This window comes from Eubalaena glacialis, chromosome 7 (assembly GCF_028564815.1).
Source record: "Eubalaena glacialis isolate mEubGla1 chromosome 7, mEubGla1.1.hap2.+ XY, whole genome shotgun sequence".
NCBI lineage: Eukaryota > Metazoa > Chordata > Mammalia > Artiodactyla > Balaenidae > Eubalaena > Eubalaena glacialis.
The window spans coordinates 39853146-39875169 of NC_083722.1; the positions used below are offsets into that span (position 1 = coordinate 39853146).

The following is a 22024-nucleotide window of genomic DNA, read 5'->3' on the forward strand; positions in this document are numbered from 1 at the left end:
GGCATCAAAATGGAACATCCATGGGGAAGAAAGCAGGACAAAGGAAAGTAAAGGAACCCTAGGCATGGAGGGCAGTGTTCCATGAAAACACAGAGCTGAGACAGGATCACATCTCTGAGGGCACGAGCACAACACTGGCATCCAGAAAAGAGCTCTGTGTTGTTGCTGAGGATCATGGATTCCAAACGAAGCCCAAGTGAGGTGCAGATTAATTGCTTTCCTAGGGTCTTACATAATGAAAAGCCTGTCCCTCATTATCTGGCCGGGTAATTACTTAGCTGCCTCTCTGACCACACAGCACATCTCTGAACAAACTAAACTTCTCTGGGGTCTATTCATTTCAAGGAGGAAAAAACATAGAAACATAGTTGTCCTATGAGAATGTAATGAAGCCAGCGTGTTTAGTGGTACTTCATGGGGCTCCACGTGAGCCAGAGATGATGAGGGCTAAAGCAGCCAGCAGCAGGTCACCTGGGCAGATTTACAGGGAAGGAGCAAGGACAGACCAGAGGCATCAAAATGCTTGGCATCTCAACCTGAACCAGACCCAGGCCTGCATGCACTACACACTCACTAACTAGGCAACCACAGTCCCTGGGCACAACTGACCCCTAGCTGGACACACCAGATGCAAGTAGTTCACCAACTGAAATAACACAGAACCTACACATATGTACACATACATACATACATACACACACACACACACACACATATACAGACAATCTCTGTACCTGGCACCTCAGAAGCTCCCTCTACACCGACCACCCTAAGTCCACTCAGGGTCAGAGAATGTCTGAGGCCACCAGTATCTCACACTCTAACTGACTGTAATTAACTGTTGGGAACCCGTGGGCTTGGGGCTCCTAAGAAGAAGCATTTAAGATTAATCAGGGCATCAGCCCCCAAATGCCTTCCAGGGCATCAGCAAGCACCATTCTGTGCTCCAAACGATGGTGCCAACACCTGCACTCATCTGCCCTGACTCCTTTAACACCTAGTCAGCTGTCCTCCTCTCACGGGAGCTCCTGTTTTCAGATTCCTGGCCATTTTCTGGTCTAAATCATTTTGAATTCCCTTCCTTTTGCCTTATAATCCTGGTTTTTAGATTTTATTTCTGCTTTGAGCATGTGATGCACCCTTGGAAATGTATTTCCTAAGACAGTGACCTAGAACCCAACCCCTCTGTCAGAACCCACCCGATGATCCTGGCCCAGGATGACGACAAGGACAATGATCAAGTTTGAGAAATTCTTAGAAATTCAGATTTTATTCTAGTTCAATAGCTTAAAAAATACATGTATGTACATACATGTGTGTATACATGTATGCGTGTACATACATATGTACAGACACATGTATGTATGTTTAAAAAGTCCCCAACACAGCTTAACAGAAAAAAACCAGGGGGAAAAAAAACAAGATGAGAAAAGAAGCAGGTGGCGATAGTGGCTAAAGAGAAAGAGAAAGGAAGTTAAAGGTAACAGTCAGGTAATAAGGTATATTTGTAAGATAATGTAAACGTAGAATGGAATTTTTTTATTGAAGTATAGTTGAGTTACAATGTTGTGTTAGTTTCAAGTGTACAGAAAGTGATTCAGTTATACATATATATGTATATGTATATACACGTATATGTGTGTGTGTGTGTGTGTGTGTGTATATATATATATATATATATATATAGAGAGAGAGAGAGAGAGAGAGAGAGAGAGAGAGAATGGAATTTTAAATTTCTCTTACAGGGAGAAATAATTGTGTACAAACAGAAGCAGCAGCCCAGTAGCTCTGCTCGTGCTCTGCCCACACCCACCCAGCTCCCTCTCTCCTCCTTCTCAGAGGGGTCTTCCCAGGCTGCCCCACTGAACTGCAGCCCTGGCCTCCACCGCACTCTATCCCTCTTCTCAGCTTTATTTTTCTTATTAGCACTCTTACCACCAACTAGCACACTATGCATTTTACATATTGTCTCCTTTTATTGCTCTTTCCCCTCTAGCCTTCTAGAAAGTCAGTTCCATGAGGCAGGGGATTTTGTCTGTTTTGTTCACTGCTCAACCCCAGTGCTGAGAACAGTGCCTGGAACATAGCAGGTACTCAATAAGTTAGTCAAACGAATGAATAATTATGATAAAAATATACCTCTATTCTACATTATTTCCAATTATGTGAAAAATACCTCTACTTGTTTCTCAAACAATTGCTTAGAATAACATAAGATAAACTACTATTCCCAAAATTATATAAAATTACTCAGTCTGTATCGTACTGATGCCATGACTAGAAAAAAAGAAGCAAGAGATACAAAACCAGAACCAAAGTATATAAAGAATGTCCCAGAAAATGTTTTTTTCTGTGATTCTCAGCATTTATATGCACTGGAATAAAGACCAAATTCTTCTCATATATTCACCTACATTCACTGTCACTCAAGCTCTTGGTCTGGTGTTAACAAAGGAAAATGTAATGAAACGAAAAAGAGGAGAAAAGGGAAATCCTCATCTTGCTAGCAATTTCACACATACCACAAAATCGTACATAGTACTTGATGGTGCCTGTCCTGACGCAGCTAAATGGGACTAGACTGTGAAAGGTCCGAGGACAGACAGTGTGGGTGGTGGCATGGGGCGGAGGGGAGGTAGCTTACATCACAAGCAGTAAGTGTTCTGTAGAATACAAAAATGGGTGAACCCTGGCAAGAATGTTTTAAAGAAAGAAAATAATAGAAAAATCCTGGTGGAGAAGGCTGAGAATGAATGGCTGTTAGAAAAGTCTCTCCTTGATGCCACCAGTAAAAATAAGAATGAAGAGGAAAAATAAATGAGAAAAGGAGGAAGAAAGTAAAAAGACAAGAAAGAAAAAAAAAAGATAGGAAAGAGCACAGATGAAAAGGGGAGAGCGAGCAAAGGGGAAAAGAGAGATGAAAATAAAGAAGCAAGATGAGTAAAAAGATAGGAAAAGCAGCAATGAGGCAATCTGGAGAAGCAGAGAAAAGCGTGAAAATGAGGAAAGGAAAGAGAAAAGTCAGGGTCCCAGAGGCCCGGGATGAGGAGTGGAGGGGCAGCAGCCGGGAGGGCACCCTCTCCCAGGCCAGGTCCCAGCTGCCTCGCCCTTTCCAGCAAGCTGTCCAAGGGGAGGCATGATGTCATCAAGAGATGGTCAGGAGAGGCTCGGGCGGGGGTGGACACACCGACCTTCTCATCACTGGCCAACTGCAGAGCCAGGACTGACTCCAGCTTATTCATAGCACTCTGGTGCGTCTTCTGTTAGCACCAAGGCCATGGAGATGCCTATATATATATATATATATATATATATATATTTTTTTTAATCTAGGCTAAAAAAATCACTTGGATTTACCAGACAGAATGGCCAAAATTGTTTATTCAGGACTGCCTATAAAATAAGTGAGATTATTTTTAAAATATGAAAACAAAAACACCCTCAATCTTACCAGACCACTTAAAACCAAAGGAAATGTAGAGGTTCTAGGATAAAAGTTGTGACTACTGTATATACCCAGAAGCAATGTAAATAGACACTCCAGGCTCCAATCTGTCCCTAGAGGTAGGAGGGTCACATTCTTGTTTAGAGTGGGAGGGCTGTGCTCAGCAGAAAGGACTACGTGCTTGTTTACATGTTAAAGAACAATGCACACTGCAGAAGAGTGGTGTGGAAAGTTTAGCCACTGTCAGCGGAAACTCAAGCCCAAATCCCTCTGTTTTACATCTAAGTCATTCTTCTTGCACACCTGACTCTCAAGGGTTAAAAGCAACCAAAGCCTCTGTGGAGTTGAACCAATCAGTGTTTCTCTTGATGACATCATGCCTCCAACTGGACAGCTTGCTGGAAAGGGCGAGGCGTGTGGGACCTGGCCTGGAAGGGTGCCCTCCTGGCTGCTGCTCCTTCCCTCCTCATGGGGAGATTCAAGGGCCAAGGGTCCCCGCAGCTACCATTTCAGACGAAACCAGGACATTCCCCAGATCCCTGGCCAGAGATTACTCTCAGTTTGCACAAAATGCATATGAAGCATGCCCCTGCACTTCACCCATTTCTCACTAGTTTAATATTGATGAAAGCTGATTACAAAACATCACTTAAGCCTTTAGCCAAGTTCTAAATGACTCAAATGTTTATGCTAAGTAGACAAGCAGCCTTCTGTGGTTTTCTCTTTCCTAAGCTTCAATCCCATTCAAAGGCATGTACGTGAGAGACCTATCTGACCCCTTAGACTTGTTATATATTCAAACCACTATCTGACCAGGAGGTTATTTCTGTTCTTCTTGCGAGGTGTTTATTTCGGATGTGGATTGCTGCTGCCGTGTGTGTGTGTGTGTGTGTGTGTGTGTGTGTGTGCGCGCGTGTACCCATGGGTGCATTGTGCAGCGCAGGAGACTGATTCAGGAGCACACAGCTGAAAAGAGCACACAGACACTGCCAACACCGTGGAAGGAGAACAGGTTTCTTCCTTAGAGTTGGAAGTGGGAAAGGCTTCGAGTTAAATGATGAATTTCTCCTGCCTCCCAGCACCCTGAATATCCATGCCTTCTGGTTCATCTGCAAATGAAGATTAATTTACAATTTACATGCAAGAGCCATGTTGACTGCTCCAGCACACAGCCATCTATGGTTGCTTAGAGTTGATAGAAACCATGCTAGAAATGTCCGTATCATTCAGGGTCCCTGCAGGAAAAAGAAGGCACATTCGAACTGCGGAACTGAAGGAGCTTGATAAAGGGATTATTTATACAGGTTTGCACAGGGGACGGAGAGTAACAAGGGATGGGAGCTAGTCACAGCCAGGAGCCCCAGACCAGGAGGGTCCAGGGGAGGGGCTGGTTACCAGAACGCAGAGAGAGCAGCTACTGGGAAAGGATCTCTCCCAAGACTGATGGTCTTCAGCAGAGGGACCCAGCCAATCCAAGATTTCCTTGGCCTAGTGATGCAGTCCACATGGGTCAGCCTCCTGGGGCACACAGGCAGGTAGAGAGGGTAGGGAATGCACTGAAGGGCAGAAGGAAGATGCCCTGACGGTGTCTAACAATCGGAGAATAGCTTAAAGAACAACAAACTAACTAACCTTATGATATAACCAGGGATAGAATACTATGCTTTTTAGAATGAGGAGCTGAATCCAGATCTTATTGACACTGCCACGGTATACAGCCATTAGGTAAGAAAAGCAAATTATAAATCAGCAAATGTACTGAGACCCCAAATTTGGATATACATCAAACGTTAACAGAGGTTAACTATGTAGAGAGATGTAGGTGATTTATCACCTACTCTCCTTATCTTTATATTTTAAAGTTTTATTTAAGCTTCTCAGTTTAACTTCTATGATGTCCAAGGGATCATTAAGACAAAGAGGGTGCTGACTTGACTGCAGAACATGGAAAGTATCTACTGAAGCTGGGATTTAGAGCTCCTCTTAGGCTGAGCACTTTTAAAAGCAAACTGTTCCTTCTTTGTTGCCAGAAATTTAACAGAAAATATGGAGAATACAAGTGTCACTATTGGATACTGTCTCAGAGGTTTCCCTTAACCAGGCTAACTTTTAGAAGTCCTTGGTTCAGGGCAATCGACAAGGGCCGTGTTAACACCTATGAGGAGCAGGCTGTACGTGGACAAAGTGACCATCCACTGCACATATTCCCCAACTATACATCATTATCCCAAACACCCAGCCAATCAAGTGGCCACTGCTGCCCCGGATGCAGAAGGTACATCGGAACAATAAACAGTAGAGAGGCTGCAGGTTGCTCTCTAACCTCTCCTCTCTCAGGGAGCCAGGCAGAAAGGCTCATTAATTTCTCAAAGAACAATGGCGGGGGTGGGGGGGGCGCCTGCCCTACTTTGCCAGGCGGGGCGGGCTCTTCCGTCTTGGGTGGGGCAGAGTAGTGCAGGAGGTTACAGGCTGAAGGGCTTGAACTCCACCACTGGACCATCCATCCCAAAGCTCTGCCTTTTTAAAGGTCTGAAGACACTCCACGCCCCAGTTCTCTTTCTCCAAAGCTGCAGGCACAATAATAATATTAATATCTACCATTCACTCAATACTTTATGCATACTAGGCACTGTGCTGGGCAGTGAAACACATACCTAATTGGTAAAAACACCTCTGAAACACAGATTTGACCACCTCTGTTTCACAGATAAAGATAACAACATCGAGGCTTCCTGGGGCCTCACACGTGAAGGCAGAGTCGATGGAGCTGGGGCTCCAAGCGGGATCTGCTGACTTGGGAGAGGAGCCCCGCGTGCTACCCTGCACTGCCTTCCAGGAGCAGCCTGGCTAGCCTGCACGCAACTCCATCTGTGCTGGGATCGCAGCTGCCTGGGTCCAGAGCCTTCCTCTTCCTCCCAGGCCCCACGGTGAACAGCTGAGCTGGTCCACAGCTGCTTCACAGCAGCCTTCCCTACCTCCTGGGGATCTAACGACGACAAAGAAAAAAAATCGTGAAGCACAAGATACAGGCAAAGCAGCCTTCAGGCATGGCTCAGGGTAGTGGCGAGCAGCCGTTAACTAGTGCCGGGTTCTAGGAAGTCTGCCCAAGCCCTGCGTTTAGGGCCAACCAGTGAGGGAAACACTCCTGAAGTTTCTCTTTAGACAGAGATAGCCACAAAAACCAAGTATAATATGACTCAAAAACAATGTTGAAGGGTTACACATAAAGGGCCGTGTTAATGTTTACTACGCAAGCAAAGCTTGATCTTCTGAATTCTTTCCAATAAGACCTCAATTGCCTTTACTTTTTTCACATTTAAAATGTAACAGTGCTTCTGGTGGTTAGCCACACTACAGCCTTGGCCAGGACACCTAGACCTCGAACAGTCCCTGGGTTCATTGGATCCACCTGCAATCTCTACCCGCAAAGGAAATATCAGCATATAAACCTCCTCTCATTAAGATGTCCGGAGACCACTGATATATTAGCCCAAACAGCCAACTTCAATTAAACTGGGCTGTGCCTCGGTGATTGTGTGTTTCTTTTCCAGGAGGAAATGGTGGAGCCCATAACACTGCCTGGAAATGCTGCATGCCAACAGGGCCTGGATATCCCGTGAAGAATCGCCCAGCGACTTCTTGGGTGGAGGATATGCTCAGGGTAGAGCCATAAAGAAGATTATGGTTAGATTGGTAAAGCTGTCTTCCAGCCCATTTGGAGGATTCTGAGATACTGCCTTGATATCAAATCAAATACTCACTTCTCAGCCTCATGTTCAAGGTCCTCTCACTGTCTGGTCTCAATTTCACTTTCTACCATTATTTCTTACTCTCCTTGTACAAACTCTACACTCTGTAGAAACCAAATGACCTAAGCTTTCCCAGCTCCACGCCCTTGCTCATGCTTTTCTCTCCACCTCAATGCCCTTTCTTCATCCTATGGTTTCAATCTGGTTCTAACCAAAACACTTGGTTCTTTAATTCCATGTCCAATGCCACTTCTCTGTGATCTTTCCTAAAGCCCCTTTCCACCCTCTCGTACCCCTTGCCTCTGCCCACCCCACCCCCACTGATGTTTTTCTCTATTGATCTCTCCTGCCATTTCAGAGAATATTGCATTTATCTTACTCTTAAGCTGCCTTATCCTATACTTGACTGTAAATTAGTAAAACTCCATTTTGAAAAACAAAGGTAGAGCACACTTTCCTACAAACACCTACTCTCCTGTGTGTAATCTTCTGGCCCCAGGCGCTCTTGAACACAAACTGATTTTCCTTAAGTGGCCTGGCATCTAGCACAGGCTCACCAAATTCTGGTTTACTAAATAGTGAAGACCTTCTCTGGCACAGGATCTTCCTGTCCCTGACTAAACAGAGTCCTAAACCTCATCATATCTGGAGATGAGTGCTGGAGGAATCAGCCCCGCCCTGTTCCCACATTGGGAATGGGATTAGCTTTGGATTACATAACTTTTGCAGCTGCAACCCGGATGGGCTGGGTAGGGCATTTAGTCTACAGAGTGTTCCAATGGACATGCCAGCTGCAGTGGTCCCCTCCTCTTCAAGTGCTAAATTCATCTCTTGAAAATGTTCTGGGGAGACAGATCCAGCCTGCTTCAAAGTCAGCTTCCTCCCAGCAAGAAGCTTTCAAGGGTAGTACTTGAACATTCCCTGTGTGTTTACCCATCTTTGAGAAACACATTCTTCTGCCCAGGAAGACATGTCACAGGTCACTGAAAAATATTTGGGCACATATTTCTAACTATTCTATAACAATGGCTATGAAAGGAACCTGGGCCTCAGACTCCAAATGTTTTCTCCTCACTAATCTCTCTTTGTTTCCTGAACCACCTAGCCCTCTGCCCCGCCAACCCAGGAATGTGGGATGGGCAGACCGCTTCTGCGGGGAGATCATTCGGTCTTCCTGGGAAACACAGTAAGAATAATCACGAGCAGCGGGAAACAGAAAATCCCCCTTCTGATCCCCTTTCAGCAGCTTCTCCCAAAGCCCCCTCCCCCCAACTCAGGATCTTCCCTCTTCCTCCTGAAAACTCATAGGAAGCACTGTAGCTCTTCTGAAGCATCTTCAGGGTGAGCCTGGCTCCCTCAGTGGGGCTGATGGGATCCAAATATTTCCAAATAGCATATCATTTCTAGGAACCGCCTCTCCCTCAGTCCTGCTCTGCTGGGCCTCCACCCTCCAGATTAACCATGAGTGGACCTGTCCTCTGCCACACAGGCAGGAAGACCCCTGACCTGGCTCCCTGGCACCTGCCTCCCTCCCAGCTGTCAGAAACACTCTGGTTGAAGTGTGAGGGAAGCAGGGCAGCCCTGGCCCACATCCTGGCCTGGGCGTCAGCACCCAGGGGAGCGCGGGGGGCTCAGCCAGCCCAGCTCTCTGAGACATCACGCAGCCTTACCTCATCCCACTCGGAGGCAAAGGAGGGAGACTTCTCCAGCCTCTTCTTCCCGATGCTGCAGTTGGACAGGGACTCGCTCCGGCTCCCCATCGTAGCGTCCTCCGTGGGTGAGCAGGTCAGGAGATCAGAGTCAGACTTGGACAAGCTGCGGCTGAGTTTGAGCTCAGCTTTGGGTCTGCCGGTGGGAGGGGCTCGGCTTCTGGCCCCGCTCCGGTCGCCTTCTTCCTCGGCACCCCCAGGGTGTGGAGATGCGGTGCGCGTCGAAGTTTCGGGGTGCGTCTGGCTGTGGGCGGGAGGCAGGCCGGCCGGATAGCCCACTCTCTTACTCTGGTCCGGCACGCGGGGCGCGGAGGCTCCAGACGTGCGCCCGCCCGTCTCCTCCAGCTGCATGCCTGCCTCGGGGCGGGCACCCTGCGCGGGGGACCCTTCTTGATGGCTCTGGCCAGGGGCTGGAAGCAGCTGGAAAGGGTCCTGCCCCGCCTCACACACTGGGGAGGAGCCGTGGAGGAGACCTGAGAACTGCTCCGGGACCTGCCCGTCCTGCCCCTCTGCAGAGTCCTGGCTCCGGCTGCCGCTGCTCCGCCTGTGGTCTTGGAGTGGACGGAGAGACAGAGAAATAACAAAATTAAACACTGCAAAAACCAACAAAGTTCCAATGCAGCAAGCGCACGGCCGAGCAGAGGAATTCAAAAGCAGAGGGTAAGAGAGAGAAGCTGGATCGTCTTGGGAGAGGACAGGGGGAGAGAAGGGGAGAGAGGAAGGGCAGAAAACAGTTTAATATTGTTCTTAATGTCCAGTTTGTACCCGAAGTCAGAGCATTTATGAAATTCCAAACACTGGCCTGATTAATGTTATCTGGCAGCCTTCCTTGTTGTTAGATTTCTGTTAACATTAACGACCAGACCTTGCTATATAAGGCGACAAGAGGTGCTAACTATATCCCACAGAAAGGACACCAGTGAGGAGAGAGTGAGTGAACACGGAGCAAAAGTGAGAGAGAGAGCACGCGCGCGCGAAAGAGAGCAAGCAAGCACAAGCAAGCGAGACTCACTCCTGGAACATCTGATACATTTCCATAAAGGCCAAAGTGTTATTTAGAGCCACCCGCCCCCCACCCCCCCCCCCCTTCCTCTGGCAAGCAGCAACAGAGGGAAAAAAATGGAAGTCATGATCCACAACCTGCAACTTCTGGAATTCCTTAACTGAAAGTACAAAACAAACCAGCAGAGAAATAACTGCTTCCTTCCTCAGAGGGGGGCGATTCAGAGTTCCACGCCTCATCCTTCCTTCCTCAGGGAGCACAGACTTTTCTACTTTTTTTTTTCTTTCTTTTTTCTTTTTCTTTTCTTTTCTTTCCTTTCTTTTTTTTTTTTTTGAGAATGTACACATCTCACTCCTTCCAAAGTCTCCCAGCTGCTCCTATTTGTTTAAGTTTAACCTTAGTTGATCCACTGAAATCAAAATGGTCTGATTTGTCAATGCCAAGAGACATGTGCAGTTCTTCTGAGACGGCCCTAACATCCCAGAAACCTGACACTACTGGCTCGTGAGGCCAACTACTACTGTACACTCCCCCGAGGTATCAAATACCTCTGCCCTGAGGTAGCATAAATAATTGACCAAATCAGAGTCCAATATCAGTATCACACTGAGACACCCAAGGGGCTCTCCCTGCATGAACTCAGAACCATTAGAGATTTTAACCCACATCAGCAGGGCAGATGACAACCCTGTGTCCAGTACTAGCTCACATTCCACAGCTAATATTCAACTCTACTTTCTTTGTGAGTGGAATCTACGGTATATACACCAAATGATTCCCTAGTCTGCCCCAAGCTCCCCAAACTGTTCATGAGATCAGAGAATCTTGGAATCCAAAGGGTCAAGTTCAACTATTTTTACAGATGAGAAATCTAAGGCCCTCAGGCCTTCTGTGGTTTGTCCGGAGTGGTGGGGGAGAAGGCTCTAACCTAGGCATCTGAGCACCTGGCTCTGGTCCTGCTGTTCTGCTCTCTCGCTGTGTGGCCTTGGCAGTGATCACATCTTGCCGGGCTTCAGTATCTAAAATAAACAGGTTGGCTGCATGGTCCTTAAAAATCCCTTTTATGTTCTGATAGTGATGAGAAGCCAAGTCTCCAGCGTACTGCGATGGCACACTTCCCCCTTGGGGTGCTGCAGAGCCCCGCCTGGGTGTCTCTCCCGGGGCTGCCTGCACAGCACCCTCCCTCCCTCATCATGGCCTGCAGCCCCAAGGCAGTCAGGTGAGGAGGGGCACGCTTCATAACCATGACGCGTCGCTGCCCAAGCATGATGCCAGGGTCCTACAATGCTGGCTCTTCCAGGGCAGCATTTCGGGAAGGACCCCAACAACCAGCTCTCCGAATGAGCCCACTGCCCTGAGGTCTGAGCAGGGATATGGTTCCACGCACCCCACCCTCTCAAGAAGAACAGTTTGGTCTCCACAGTCGGCTCAGCTTTTGGCAACTCTGCAGAGGCTGCTGAGGGGGCAGCCAAGTCTACGTTATGGCTCTGATTACTTATCCACAGGAACCCAGAAGTATGAACTTTGGCATCTCCTTCCTCTATACTTGACTGCTTCAGGACTTTCACACCCCGAACTCACACACCCCACACCCCAAAGGTCAAGTCCAGAGCACTGAACAAGCACTGAACATCCTGAATCATGTCTCTAGGGAAGAAGATGTGCTGAGTACATAAGAGTTCCACACAGCTTCACTCAGGCCCCAGGAAGCCCTGACTTCAGGCTATGAACACCACGTATGACAACTGACAGCGTGCAAGAAGTGCCCTGTGGGGCTGCACAGTGGGACCACATGACCACCTAATGGTGGTTCGGGCCAGTGGGACTTCCTAGGAGAGGTTGATGGGGAGAGTCAACCAGAGTGCGAAATTCGCCACCTCCAGGACCATGTTCTGATGGCTGACTTCCTCCAGATTCTGGCCCAAGGTGCAGTGTCCCCCTGACTGCCTCTGAACTCGAAAGGGAGCGCCGATAACAGGAGCACAGGCTTCTCTTCCTTTGCACCAGCTTCTAGCTCCTTATTTAACAAGTTTTTTGAGGAGATGGGAGTCCAACAACAAAAGAAAAACACCAGTCCAGAACTGGGAGTGAGCCAGGCTCACACTGCCTGGGTGGACCTCGGAACCCAGGCCACAGGGAATGTTCTGACTGCTGCTGGGGGAGCCAACAATGAAGGCCCTGTCCAACAGCCACGCATTCATGCCAGTCATCAATGGAGAAAGAGGGACAGATGCCAAGAGCTCAGTACCAGACAGATGCTGGAGGAAGGAAGTGGGCAGAAAGAAGGAACTTATGGAACTTATGGAAGGAGGAAATATGTGAAGAGCAAGAATTTCTGAGGGTCATAATCCCATTAGAGAAACCACAATCCACCAGAGTAGAAGAAATCATGGAAAGGGATGCTCATAATGAGACAACTTACCCAGGCAATTCCCTAGGAAAGACACCTTGGTATTTGAAAAGCTTGTCAAGATCTAAGAACCTCAGGATCTCAACAAGCTGGTGTTCTCTTTCCCAGAAAAAACTATATCCAAGGCTAAGCTAGATTTCCTGGCAAATCAATGAGTGGGAAAAGATCTACTCAATGGTCCCTTCCTTCTGTAAAGTCAGGACAATATTAGGTCTCTTAGGGACAAGGTGTTAGCAATATAATGTACTGATCAAAAGCTAGATTTTTTTTTTTTTTCTTTTTCCCCCAAAAGCCAGATCTTGAGCAAATTACCTAACTTTTCTGTGCCTGGTATTGTCATCAATAATTTTGGGATCTTAATAGTACTTATTTCATAAGCTTGTTATGAGAATTAAATTATATATGTGAAGCATTTAGGACCATGCCTGGCACATGCCAGCTCTCAATAGATGGTAACAACTGTTATTATTCTCCACACAGGATCCATAACAACATATTCTGCTCACAGATGAGACCAACTACTTCTCTGTTCCTCACAGATTTGTCACAAGGATCTTCAGTGACAGTGTACGGGACAAGTACCAACATCCATTGCCTTCATCATCCTTGTAACTCTCGACAGCAGAAGGAGGGGACAGACGGTAATACAGTGAGAATGCTGAAGTGAGAAACTGAGATGGGCCCCAGAACTGTCACTGTGACCACCCATTCCCACAATTCGCATGTGCACAATGTCTGTCTTCAGGGGGCACCTGAAGATATAAAGATGAAGACAAGGACTCTGCTCCACGAGCTTACCAGCTATTGGAAGAGACCAGCATATAAAGAAATGACTAGAATGCAAGGCAAAGATTAATAGATGCTTTAAGAAAAGTATAAACCAAATGCACTGTGCAGTGAGCAGAAAGGAGAGTGTGATAACTTTGAACCAGGAGGCTTCTCAGAAGAGGTAGATTTTTGAGCTGGGTATTGAAGGAGAAGAAAGGCCTTGACAGGCTTAAAGAGAAGTGGAAATACTTTAGAAAAATCAGTGACAGGAACCTTGTGCCCAGGGGCTCATGGACTCGCAGGCTCGCAGAAGAGAACCCTCAGGCCCGAGGTCTTCCTTCAACTGAGAATCACTATGCTCCCACCCTGGGAACTCCACAGCTTTTCCAACCCTCCTCCCATGCTGCCCCCAGCACTCCTCACAACCTGCCCTTCTAGGAGAGAAACAAAGCAGGACACGGGGAGGGCTGTGTCCTTACTCTCCCCACACATCAAGGCCAGCTGCTCCACTGAATACTAGGACACCCCAGCATGCTAATTCCCAGTCCCTTCGACTTTCCATTTTTATTCATTCTGGGTGTGCATTTTTCTTTTACCCTGTGACCTGCTTAAGCAAGGTGTCTTCTATGTTGCATTTTAATTACTATCATGATCCATGGGGATTCTCAAGGGCTTCTGAATAATAACATTTTAACATTTACACATTTTCAGTCACCTCTGCCCCTTTATTTATTTATTTATTTATTTTTTCATAGCTACTTTATTTATTTATTTATTTTTGGCTGTGTTGGGTCTTCGTTTCGTGTGAGGGCTTTCTCTAGTTGCGGCAAGCGGGGGCCGCTCTTCATCGCGGTGCGCGGGCCTTTCACTACCGCAGCCCCTCCTGTTGCGGGGCGCAGGCTCAGTAGTTGTGGCTCACGGGCCCAGTCGCTCCGCGGCATGTGGGATCTTCCCAGACCAGGGCTCGAACCCCTGGCCCCTGTATTAGCAGGCAGATTCTCAACCACTGCGCCACCAGGGAAGCCCACCTCTGCCCCTTTAAATGAGGGCTGAAAAATGCAGCTCATGTGAGGACTTGCTATGTTAAATCAATCCTCAGGTTCAGAGGAGAAGGCTGGGGTACTCCAGTTTCCCGGGTTGTTCTGCTTTCTTTGTTCCCTTAGGATTGGAACCTTCCAAATGCTCAGTCACTGTGGTGATCATCAGAAACTGTGTGTGTCCAGGGAACTCCCAAGTCCATGGCTGCTTTTGAAGGGTCACCGTGCTTTCCTCAGAAAGAAGGCACCGAGTATGTTATGCAGACATTTGCTGGAGATCGTGATCTGATAAGACAAATAGACTGAGAGTCCTTTCTGGTCCATGACAACCAGAGAAATAGAAGAAGATCTGGACTGGGATTCAAGAGGTCCAAGTTGGAGCCCCAGCCCTGTGACTTTTCCTCTCTGGGTCTCTTTCAAAAAATGAACGGCTGGGATGCATTCTCTGGGGCTTTGAGATTTAGTACTGTTTGAATCTGTGATTAGACGACCTAAGTTCCCTTCCAGCTCTGTGACATTAAAACATGAATAGTAGCAGGCCTTCAGGGGAAATGATTTAACCTCATGGTTAAACATGCTTTGGATTCGGCCACGCTAGAGCTTAAGGGCCAGCTCTAACGCCTAACTTTTTCTTCCTCATCTATTAAACAGGGATAAAAATAGCCTCTACTCGGAAGATTTGTCTTGAGCTATTCAATGACCTAATCAGTGTAACTGAACTCGGCACGCGGCTGGCCCATAAGATGCGTTCAGTTAATGTAAGCTGCCATCATTATCATCATTTTTCATTTACAACCATTTCCAAACTGCTCTTCACGCTAACACTGAACAGTCTCGTTTCCTTTCTCCAGACTCTACAAAGGAGACAGGTTTCTTCTAAGTGGCCCTATGAACCAGGCAAAATAAAACTCAAATGCCAGGGAAGGTCCAGCCGTCTTGCAAGTTTGGTTCAGGGTGATGTGTAACAGCACAGTGGAGGATGCTCAGCTCAGGAACCACCTCCACCCACAGCAGCACCCACGGGCACAGCCCAGCTTTGGGACTCTTATCAGTAATTTGGGACAGTCCAGGACTGTTCTACCTGGACTTGGTCCTGATGAGCTGACAGCTCCCCTATTTCCCTAAACTCTTCCTGAAGGGTCTATTCACCACCTGCTGTTGGACCCCTGGCCCCTCAGACTCCCCTATTCAATATTACCAGCTCTGCCTGGATCAGTTTCCAACCAGCCATGATATTTAACCGTGCCTGATTTAATAGCACACTTGCCATCTCTGTTTCCCTTGATCTTCTGCCAGTTCCAACACTGGGTATTCACAACCATTTGCTTTCTCTTCTCCAGTTGCTGGAATGTTGAGCCCTGCTGAATACTAAAGAAACAACTGACTGAGTCCTCTACCAATGTATTTAACTCAGCTGTCTTCCAATAGCTACCAAGTATTAGGTACTAGTTCTTCTGTGCCGGACACTGTGCTAAAGCATGTCCTTTTTTAATAGTCACAGCAACCATGAGGGAAGAATTTGTATCCCTACTTTACCTGTAGAAACTGAGGCTTAAAGAGGTTAAATGGCTTCCTCAAGGCCACCAGCCAAGAAGTGGTAGACAGGAATTCAAACGTGAGCCTGACTACCAGGCTCAGCCGTCCTTTTATTCACTTCTTGAAAACTATGACATCGCCATAAGATCGATTTCTCGCCTCTGCCACTCTTTTCTAATCGTCATCTTTCCCATAGCACCTATACTCTTGGAGGATAATCGCACCAATTTCCTGAGAAGGTTTAGATCAAACTTCCTGAACTATTTTCAACATGATGTCAAAATCTGGGGATAATTTCATCTCTTCCCAATTGCCTCAGAGAAGTATCTCCCCATCTAGGATTTACCAATGGTCAATTGCCCAATCCTTTTTCTAGTCTTTATCCTTCTAGCTCTTTCTGTATCATTTGAAACTGTTTACCAGTTGTCCCCAGTACGCACTCTCTCCTTCCTTGGTCATGGGATTTTTTTTAGATTGGCTCACAGCCACCTAGAATACAGACTACATTTCTCATCTTTGTGGCTAGGTGTAGCCATGTGACCAAGCTCTGGCCAATGGGTTTTATAAGTGAGAGTGGTATGTGCAACTTTTGAGAACTGTCTTGAAAGTATTCTTCTTCTCTCCTTTCCTCTGGCCTGTGCTGATAGCTTGAACTTGAACAGTCATCCTGAACTATGAGACGGCAGAAGGAGACCGGGTCCTTGACCATCATGAACTGCCATACTAGCCCTGGACTCCTAACTTCTGGACTTCTATCTTGTTTAAACCACAGTGATTTTGGGGTTTTTGGAAGTTCCGTGTTGGCTTCTAAGACACTGCATTATCCTGGTTATCTTCCCATGTTTTTCCTTTATTTTCCTCTAAAAGTAAGTTCTATTCTTGACCTCTTCAATCTCTCTAGTCTTTCCCTCAGCAATTGATTTTCTCTTACATTATCCATCACCTCAATGTGGATGATTCATGAATCTGTATTTCTAATCATTACATCTCTCTTGAACATCAGACCCACATTTCCAAGTGCTTATGGAGTATTTTTAGCTGGATATTCTGGTACCTGAAACATCTCAAACTTAACCTATCCAAAATTGAACTTAACGTATTTCCTCAAATGCATTCCTCCTTCAATTCCCTATTTCTGTTAGTTGCACAATATTTCCCCAATTAACCAGGCTCAAAACCTTAGAATCATCCTCAATACTCTCTCCTCCTCTTTCATCCATACTTGGTTGTAAGATCCTGTTAATGCTACCTCTTCAAAACCTCTGCTATCCATATTCTCCTTCCTATCACTTTCCATTATCCCCCTAGTTTGGGCTCCAATTTCCTTCAAGAGATTCCTTGAAGTCTCTTGACTTCAGGGTATTCCTGACTCCAGTCTCTCCCAACTGCAATCTAAGATTCTACAATTATACAAACAGTCAGCCCTCCATATCCATGGGTTCTGCATCTGTGGATTCAACCAATCACATATTGAAAATATTCAGAAAAAAAAAAATTCCAGAAAGTTCCAAAAAGAAAAACTTGAATTTACCACATACCAGCAACTATCGTACTTATATAGCATTTACATTGTATTAGGTATTAGAAGTAATCTAGAGATGATTTAAAGTATCCAGGAGGATACAGGTAGGTTATATATGAAAACTATGTCATTTTATATAAGGGACTTGAGCGTCTGAGGATTTTGGTATCTGGGGGTATCCTGGAACAAATCCCCTGAGGATACCAAGTGACGATTGTACTTAAAGTGTGGCTTCTATCCTGTCACCTCATTCAAAAAGCTTCAACAATACTTCACGGTCTTTGGAATAAAGACTGCCATTTGAGATCCAATATTCTACGACTAGTCCTTTGTTCGAGGACTAGATTATTTTCCATTCTCCAAACATGCTATCGTCTCCTGTCATCTTACTGTTATTTATGCCACTCCCTCTGCCTGGAAGGCCCTCTCCTTCCTCCTTATTTCTGCCGATCAAGTACAATTCTCTATTTTTGGGTTCAGCTCAAATGCACTTCTTACATAAAGCCATCCCTGATCTCTTACACTGACATAATTTATTCCTCTTTGAACTCTGAAATTACTTTTATACGACTTTACATGAATTTAACATATTCTGCCCTTTTATGATTATTTTACATATGTCTCATGTATACATATTGTATATAATGGCTGTCGATACATTTGGTGAAAGAAAATATAGATGCATAGCTGACAAAGTTCTAACTTGTTCCATAATGGAAAGAAAAGTAAACTATTCCAACTCAGAAATATAAATTGATAAGAGCAAGACAGTTATATAGTAGGGCTCCTCTAATGCAAGGGGTGAGAGAAGAGGAAGCTGCTGAAGATGAGGCTTAATTGTTAAACTCTCTCATTTACATTTTTTGCCTTTGGGAAAAGCACCCAAATTTACACCTTGGAATCTACCAAGAATATTTAGCCTGGACTTCCCAGCAAAGATGGTGGACTGAATACAGGTACTTATTTAAATCTTCTTCCCAAAGTCTTACTAAACTAATAGTAAAAGTGGGCCTCCTTCTAAAAGATGTGCAAATGAAAGCACCCCCAAGAAAACTCAATCCCAAGCTGCCAAAGGGAAAAGCCAAAACTCACACTATAGAATTCCCCGAAGGCTCAGAAATTGGCAGCCCTTTGGATGTGGGAGTAGAGGGAGAAGCTAAAAGAACATTTTCCTCCCCTCCAAGAAGACTGAGGTCTTCATACTCGTGCACTAACTTCACGTGGACCTAAATGCACAGCTCTCAGGAATACTGTTTTAACTGCTTCTTAAAACCTCCAAAGTGTAGCTGTGTGCCAAAGAGTCCACATATATCACTGTTTTCAGATAATCATGCATCACTGTCCTAAGTTAAGTAACCACTTCACCTGGACCTAAGCACTATTAGTGGATGCTGCAGAAAAGCACCAGAGAGAACAATGACTTTTAGAGCTCCTGGCTACTTTCCTATTTGCTAGCAAACCTAGAAAGTTGTCCACTGTTTCTCTGAGCAGTAGCAGGCCCCCAATGTCCAGTGGGCAAAGAGTTAAACACTATAGAGAAATAAGTGATACACAAAACATTGCTCTGCTCTGCTAGTCCTGTATAAAGATTTCAGAAGACTTTTTCTACATTGGAAACAATTGAAATAACAGAGGAATATCTAGTCGGATAAAACTGTCATAAAACCATCTGGGCCTAGTGCCTTTGTGGGAGAGGGGAGATGGGCTTTCTACTTCATGGATCTATTAAAGCTTTCTCCTTCTGTCAGTTTTTGTCATTTCTACAGACACAAATGGCATTTCTGGGTGGGAAGATTTTTCACTGTGAAGGTTTGTCCTGCATGGTGCAAGATGCTTAGGATTCCTGGTCACTGGGCACTGAATGCCAGTAGTAACCCTTCCTCAACTAGTCATTGTGATGGACCAATAACACCCAGACAATTCATCCCAGGAGGATGGTAGCAACTTCTAACTAACCAAATAAAAAAATTTATTCTTATAAATTCTTTCTATTTATTTTTAAAATCTCTGCATTTATGGTTATATATTTCTTATATTATTCCTACATGTTGTATTTCCCTTTTCTTGATCAGAAATGTCGAGATATTTCAAAAAACACAAGTTTTCATTGCAATATTCAAGTCTATTGCTTTTTTTTTTTGTAATTTCATTCTTTGTTTTCCTTTTTTTCTTTCTGTGTTTAACTGAGGTGTACATGCATACCATAAAGTAGGTGATGTGTACTATCTGCTTTTATCTTTATTAATTCCTCTCTGATACTTTCTTTTGGTTAAGTTTCAGTCTTTCTTATTTTTTAACAAATGAATTTAAGGATAAAAACTTTCCTCTGAGTGCCACTCTGGTCAAATATTATCAGTATTTATGCAAAGTATTTCTACTACCATTAGTTTCTAAGTAGAAAAATGGAAAGGAAAAAGATAGGCAACTCATAGACTAAATATATAATACTAATCAATAAGATAAGGTGCTCAATTTCACTAGATCAGGCAAATGCCAAATTCTAAAGTCACTTTTTTTGCTTACCATGGTGAAAAGCATTAAAAAGTGATAATATTCCATGTTAGTAAAGGTATAGGGAAAAGAGCATGCTCGTTCACCATTAAGGAAGGGCCATGTGGCTCCACCAATTAGATCTAGACATGTACCTACACTTTGACCTGCTAATTCTACTTTCTATCAATGTCTTTTAGAGAAATACTCGTATAAGCATGTAAGAATGTATGGAATGTCCACAGCAGCATAAATTATAACAGAAATAATACTGAAGACAACTTAAACATACATCAGCTAGAGAATAGAAAAATGAGTTATGGGATATTTAACAAAAATTTTAAAAGAATAAGGTAGATTTTAGGACTGTGACAAAACTGTATTTATGATCTATGAACAAGGTAAATTGTAAAAAAAAAGTCTGCAAAATAGTTGGTAAAATATGATCCTATTTTAGGTTAAAAAACAAACAAAATCTCACATGGTCACTTTTATATTAAGATAGCAAAGGGCCTGAAGCATACAGCATACTTTCAAACTATGGCCACCAATGGCAACTGTGAGTAGCAGAGAGGTGAGAAGAATCTGAGCATTTTGTGTGTATTCACTTCTCTATTATTTGAAATTTTTCTTTCCAGTGAGCTAAAATGAATGTAATTTTAAAATGTAATTTTAAAAAAATCTCCTATCCCAGCCCTCACATTGTAGTTGCCTCAATTATAAAGGAGGAGCTGAGAGCTCTGGTAGTCTCATTAACACGGCCTTTTTGAAAACTGATGAATTAATTCATAAAAGCTGCCTAAGATAATGACATTAGTGGAAAAGCAGGCAAAATTTAATATGTACTAACATGCGACATCATCTGCTGACTTGCCTCACTTTTACCAATACTAGCAGGCATTTCTTCCAGGCTACAGAGAAATCGGCAGAGCCTATTTTCATATCTAATGTCTCAACTCCTTTGTCTGAAAGCTCTTTGAGTGATCTAAGCAGCTAGCCTGGAGGCAGGCACACCTCCCATGCTGTGGTTCAACTAAATCTGTTTCCCCTACTGCCCACTCTCAACAGTTAGCCCAATGCTGCAGAGCTGGAAGAAACCAAAGCAAATGAGGATGAGATGTGAGGTCAGAAATCCTCTTTGGTAGTTCTCTCCTTAACCTGGAGATTTCTTAACCTGAGGATAGAAAATTCCTATCAAGGGCACTTGGCCCCATTTATGAAGTTCATCTGGGAAAGTTTCCCCTTTCCTTCCTTTCAAAGGCTGAGCCAGCTATCTTGTAGGGGTTCCAGATCAAGCCTTTGAAAGAAAGAATTAGAATCTCACTCCTCCATGATACTAAAGATTCTTCCCTCACTAAGAACCACTTTCAAACAGAGCATTAAATAAACTGAGAACTTGTTCTTCAAGGGTTAACTTCAGTATGATTTATTACTAAACAACTAGAGTAGGCATCAATGCTCCACTCCACTCTCTTTAAAGTTTTAATTAAAAATCCACCAACATGATTGGAAGACTTAATACAGTTAAGATATCAATTCTTCCCAAACTGCTATAGAGACTCAACACAAAATTCCAAGAAAAACCCCAGCAGGACTTTTTGTAGAAATCAATAAGCTGATTCTAAAATTTTGTCTGGAAAGATAAAAGAACTAGAATACCTAAAACAATTCTGAAAGAGTGTAACAAAGTAGCAAAGGCAATTCCCTGGAGAAAGGACAGTCTTTTCAACAAATAGTGCTAAAACAACTGGATATTCATGTGCAAAAAAATAAATCGCTACCCATACCACACACTATATAAAAAAATTAACTCAAAATGAATCATAGATCTAAATGTATACCTAAAGTTATAAAATTTATAGAAACAATATAGGAAAAAATATTCGTGACCTTATCTATGAAAAAAAGGATTAATCGAACTTCATCAAAATTAAGAAACTCTGCTCTTCAAAAGACACTGTTAAGGGAATAAAAAGACAAATCACAGACTAGGAGAAAATAATATATCTGATAAAAAACTTATATCCAAAATATATAAAGAATCTTTACAACTCAATAATAATAAACAACCCAATTTTTTTGATGAGCAAAAGATCTTGAAATGGCAACTTGATTAGATACAAGGATGGCAAAGAATCACATTAATAGATGCTCAACATCATTAGTCATTAGGGAAATGCAAATTAAATCCAGAACGAAATATCACTACACACCTATTAGAATGGCTAAAATTTTTAAATACTGACAATATTAAGTGCTGGGGAGCACACACAGCAATTGTAATCCTGATAGGAATGTAAAATGGTAGAACCATTCTGGAAAATGGTTTGGCAGTTTCTTATAAAGTTAAGCATG

General features: G+C 44.2%; 1 protein-coding gene across 8 annotated transcripts in view; it reads right to left on the reverse strand.

The window, feature by feature from the left end:
• Positions 1 to 22024, reverse strand: part of ANKS1A (ankyrin repeat and sterile alpha motif domain containing 1A) — a 186001-nt gene that overhangs the window by 66529 nt on the left and 97448 nt on the right. For all 8 annotated transcript variants that reach the window (XM_061196362.1, XM_061196356.1, XM_061196358.1 and 5 more), the window contains one exon: positions 8865 to 9454. In XM_061196362.1, coding sequence (XP_061052345.1) covers positions 8865 to 9454 — 590 coding nt within the window. The remainder of the gene's footprint in view (positions 1 to 8864; positions 9455 to 22024) is intronic.